The sequence below is a fragment of the Cyprinus carpio genome, chromosome B17, assembly GCF_018340385.1.
Source record: "Cyprinus carpio isolate SPL01 chromosome B17, ASM1834038v1, whole genome shotgun sequence".
Taxonomy (NCBI): Eukaryota; Metazoa; Chordata; class Actinopteri; order Cypriniformes; family Cyprinidae; genus Cyprinus; species Cyprinus carpio.
The window spans coordinates 20,572,641-20,577,902 of NC_056613.1; the positions used below are offsets into that span (position 1 = coordinate 20,572,641).

General features: G+C 37.4%; 2 protein-coding genes across 2 annotated transcripts; one reads left to right on the top strand and one right to left on the bottom strand.

The window, feature by feature from the left end:
* Window positions 1-1,649: 1,649 nt before the first annotated feature.
* Window positions 1,650-3,182, bottom strand: LOC109094056 (uncharacterized protein C14orf93 homolog). The gene is made up of 5 exons (XM_042743115.1): window positions 3,021-3,182; window positions 2,696-2,757; window positions 2,487-2,578; window positions 2,247-2,365; window positions 1,650-1,883 (listed from the first exon to the last, which is right to left on the bottom strand). The coding sequence occupies exons 1-5, from the start codon at window positions 3,180-3,182 to the stop codon at window positions 1,650-1,652; spliced, it is 669 nt and encodes a 222-aa protein (XP_042599049.1).
* A 564-nt stretch (window positions 3,183-3,746) lies between these two features.
* On the top strand, window positions 3,747-4,761 carry LOC122140181 (P2X purinoceptor 7). Its single transcript, XM_042742728.1, has 3 exons — window positions 3,747-4,074; window positions 4,207-4,361; window positions 4,579-4,761. The coding sequence occupies exons 1-3, from the start codon at window positions 4,030-4,032 to the stop codon at window positions 4,739-4,741; spliced, it is 363 nt and encodes a 120-aa protein (XP_042598662.1). The 5' UTR covers window positions 3,747-4,029; the 3' UTR covers window positions 4,742-4,761.
* Window positions 4,762-5,262: the final 501 nt, after the last annotated feature.

The window sequence follows — 5,262 nt, forward strand, 5'->3', positions numbered from 1 at the left end:
ATATGTCATGTCACACCGGCAACTATAGTTGCCGCAGTTTATAGTTGTCATTTTCCTTTTGTAAACCTGGGGAAAATAAAAGCAGAACATGTTCACACAGGACACTATTAACATGACTATATGCATGAAAGCATTCAGAAAAATTTGGGCACAAATAGGTTAACTCACTTTATTCAACAATTCCTCTCCTCTGTGTCTCTCCAAATCAGCGTAGCGCCATTTTGACAAATCTGAGCAGTATAGAGGCGGCTTACGCTCTTCTGTGTCAGCCGCACCACAAGGACGCGTTTTTTATGTGTATTTACACTTTGGTTTGATTGAAAACAGCGCATCTGTGCAGCGCTGCTGGCATAGAAGAGTGTACGCCGCCTGCGTACTGCTCAGAATTGCCAAAATGGCGCTATGCTGAATTGGAGAGGCACAGAGGAGAGGAATTGTTGAATAAAGTCGTTTTTTTTGTTTTCTTCGTGTACAAAAAGTATTCTTGTCGCTTCATAATGTTACGGTTGAATCACTGATGGCAGATGGACTAATCTGACAATGCTTTTCATACTTTCCTGGACCTTGACACTGTTATTTATTTTGCAGTCTATGGGACAAAGTCTATGGGACAGTCTCAAGCCTACCAGTTTTCATCCAAAATATCTTGAATTGTGTTCCGAAGACGATAAAGCTTTTAGGGGTTTGGAACGACATGGGGGTAAAGAGGTGTATCCGTACTAGGAAACTCCTGTATACTCCACTGATTTTCGGAAGTATCTACTAGTTCCACTGAGGGTAAACTTCTAATTCCACCAAGTTAGGAAACTCCCGTAATGATACCAATTCGGATGTATCTTGCTGAAGGGATATCCCCATGGTATATGCAGCCATTTGTTGCCATGGCAAGTAATCCCCTGAAGAATGTTTTCAGGAGACATTTTCACACCTCAAGAGCCCTTTCACTTCACACCTTGACACACCTCTGCTGTCCTTATTGGTGTTTTTTTTCTCAACATTGATTGGTTGTTTTAAAAAAAACACACCCCAAACCCTGACAACTATTGGGACAGTGACCTGTCAATTTCCTGATACTAGTATTTGATTGGTCACGCTTTTCATTTAGCCCAACCCAAGCCCTCATAGCATAGTGACTTGATTGGTTTTGGCCAGCTATGTTAATAAACCATAACCACCCCACCCACTATACAACCCAACCCCCTCAAAAATGGAAAACAGAATGGATTCAGAATTTCTTTTTATTAAAATTAAACCAAAACACTTAAAGCATTAAATATATAAATAAAGCATTGAATATATAAATAAAACTATAGGAACTGTACAGGGGAAAAAGTACTTTTATAAAATTTAACCAAACACAAGCAATATTATAACAGTTACAGAATATAAAACTAAATAAACTACTTAATATGTACACACAGCACAAAGTATTTAAAATGTAACCAAACACAGCAAACACAAACAATATTAAAAGAAAATAAGTTGCAGAATATGAAACTAAATAAATCTAACCTAATAAGTATACAAAGAATAAGATAAAATAGAAGAGAATAAGTGAAAATGTGCAGTTTGTGGTGCAATTATTAAAACCAGTGCAGTTTAGTTTTAGTTGAAGAAAGGAAGGTCCATAATGTCCATATCCATCAGCCTTAACACGCTGATGATGCAAAATAGTGTAGCGCACTGTCTGCCTCCAATCTGCGCTGAAGCTCCTCACAAAGTTCTGACAATTGTGGGTTCCTGTGAGATGGAGACCTCACAATCCACACTGGCCTTCCATCAACAATGGCATCCTCCTCGTCAGACATCAGCTCCACTGTTGCAGTCTGCCAAAGCTCTCTCTCTGCATCGGTTTGAACAACCTTGGACCTGGAATCCAGCAACTGCAAAACACACAATGTGTTAACCACTAAAAACACCCAGAAATGTATCAAACTTAAAGGAATAGTTCACTCGAAAATGAAAATTCTGTCAATGTACTCACTCTCATGTTGTTACAAACCTGTAAATGTCTTTGTTCTGATAACCACAAAAGATGGAATGTTTATAATCCAACCAATCATGAGCCCCATTGACTTTAAAGTAGAAAAAAAAATACTATGGAAGTGATTGGAGCTCATGATCAGTTTGATTTCAAACATTCCTAAAAATATTTTCTTTTGTGGTTATCAGAAGAAAATAACAGAATTTTCAATTTGGGGGTGAACTATCCCTTTAAAGACAAGTTGATGAATTTCTACACTTACCCGTCTTTTCCTTTGTCGGTTTTTAGCTCCTGTTTTAATGGCATCTCTTAGCTGGGACTTTTCTGGCTGAGACAAATTGTACTTTCTCCTAAGTGTTTCAAAGTATGTCTTGCAACACGCTGAATAAAAGAAAATTCAGATAAGTGACAGAAACTACACTATTGAAATCATAAGATGGACAAAATATAAGAGACTAAAATTATGGACATTAAAATTGTTAAACAAACATTTTAAAATTACCTTGTATACACTCAGGGTCTGCATCTGCAAAAGTTGATTTCAATTCCTCTAGCTGATAAGTCATGACTGCTTGGTTACGAGGCAAACTTATTCTGTGTGGAAAGAGAGAAGTGTGTCATTAAATACATTTAAAAGGAATATGTAAAACCCCATAAAACAGCATGGCCCACAAAGGCCAAATAAACATAGCAGAAAAACAGCAGTCTTACCCAGTTTGTGGATCATATTTATGTGGGTCGTTTTCCGAAATGTGAAGGCGCCTTACAGCTTCCTGTAACATTGAATGAAAAAACGCTTTAATACATGCACACATAACGTTACATTGGCTGGAAACAAAAGTTTTCAAACGACGTTGTGTAACTTGCAGACGTGACAAACTGTTAAAAGGCCGGACAACTACAACAACGAAAGGGTCAAAAATAATAGAGCTCCCCGTGGTAAGATGGCCACCAAATGCGGTGCGGGCCAAACATCTAGCCTTTATTATACATATCTTTACTACTATATTGTCCGCTAAAATAAAACTCAACTTACCGCAATGCCCACGTTGTGCGCCCTCTTTATCCTTTTATGTAATGGCTCTTCCCGCGGTCTTTGTTCCTCTTGCAGTCTTTGCTCGTCAAACTTTCGCTCATGAGCACAAAGACGCTGGATAGCATCTTCGAGAAGAACAGTGTTTGCAGCTTGCTTCTCCATCAAACCCTCAAGCTGATGAGACAAAGCGTTCTGACCGGAGATCAGCTGTTTCATTAAATAATTTATGCTCAGTGGGCTTGCTGCTGGTTGCAAAGCCCTATTACTCACGGGAGTAGTAAAACTCAGGTTTCTTTTACACGCAATCACAAACAATAGTCAGTTTCACCAAGTCGCAATTCGCAAAAAAATGACTTCTGTGGTCTACACTGCAAAATTAAAGGGGTGGTAAAACACGTTTTTTCGAAGGCTTGATTGTGTTTGTGGGGTGCACTGTAACATGTGTTAATGCTTCGTTTTTTAAGAAATTGCATTATTTTTCATATATTTTACCTTTATTCTACACTGCTCTGTCCCTCCTTGTAAAACGGTCTGATGGTTTCCGGGTTCTGTGAAGCCAGTCCCTCAAAAATAGCAATGGGCTCAGATTGGTTAGCTGGCCCAGTGTGTTGTGATTCGCTAACCGCCTAGTGCACGTTTTTCGGAAACGTCACGCCCCTTACCTTTACCAGTAGTCTGTGCTTTGGTGGTATTAGAAACAATGGCGTCAATAAAAAACCATACCAATTTGAGCCCGAATCGGACCCAGAAAATTTTAGTGAAGATGATCGAGCAGAACCTGTTCAAGAACGGCTGTTAAACGACGTTTCAGAATGGTATGTTTTTTTGTTGTTGTTGTTGACTCATACTTTTTAGATACGTTGTTATTTAATTGGACTAATTATAATAGTTGATGTTTAATTTATAACAATAATAAGTGTTTGTCTATTAACAAGTGTATTCAAGAACCTTTTTATTTAAAAAAATATAAATATATTTTATTAGTTGTACATGTAATAACTGTGCAAAAATGCCAACTGAAGAGGAAAACATCTGCTGCAAAGAAATACAGAAGGTAGTGTAATAAGCTAGTACCAATATTATGAATAATGTGTTAATAGTTCTGTATAATCCTTTTTTTCATATTTAAAAGGCGAACATGGGTTAATTGTACAGTATGTACTCATTGTCTTACATTACTGTTTAGGTTGTAAAACGAATGATGGAGGTTCCAGACCCTCCAACATGTATGGTTGAGCATCCAGGTTTTGAACCAAACTGCTTAAATCCATATACTTTACAAAATATCAATAATATTTACAGAGCCGACTATGGACCAGTGAGACGCCGAAATGAAGAGGAGTAAGTATTTATTAAATTTTCTGAAATTATGTTGTGTAAAATAATATAAGTAAAAGACAACAGATACAAAATAGATTTACACAAGACATGTTATTCAAAGACAAAAACTATCAAAATATCAATTTTATCATCAAACATATTTTCACATCACATACACATGTTTCCAATATACCACTGGTTTTATATACAATATTGAGGTTTTCTATTCCTGCTATAGGCGTTTCCGTTATCTGGCCTATCGCAGCTTTGTCAGCTGGTGCTGGGGCTACCTAGGACGTAGTGTGAGGGTTGTCATCCCATCATGTGTTGTTAACCGAATCCGCCTACAGTTTCCTGATCCAGCAGGACAGTATGTTGGGTTCCGGCCACCCCTCGACTGAATCGTGACACACGGTGGGCAATCACCTCATTCTTTGGAGGGTTTTTCAAACTTTGATGACAGAGAAGGTGGAATGGGGATTGCGTGCAGCTCTTCCGCATATGGCTTGGGGGTCACGAAGACTTTATGTATCAGAAGGCTCATAAGGTCATCGACATAGTCTGTAACAAAACAGAATACTGAGTCACTCTATGGTTTTACATAATTACTGATAAATAATCGATCCTTTGTTTTATAATTAACATTTGTGTAATATTTATAAATATTTTTTGTAAGCTTATATTTATTTTATTATAGTTTTTTTTTTTATATTATTGTTAATAAAACATATTTTACAACTTACTGTATGTTGGTTCTATTTTCACTGGCTTTGCTGTGCATTCCCCTTTTTTGGACTTTGGAAAAAAGAACTTATACACAGCCTGTCCTTCAGTTGTTGTTGCCTGCTCACAGTTAGCATTTTCAATTATAGTGCATCGCTGCAAGATACAGCCTGTAATCATTGCACAATCCATAAAATAT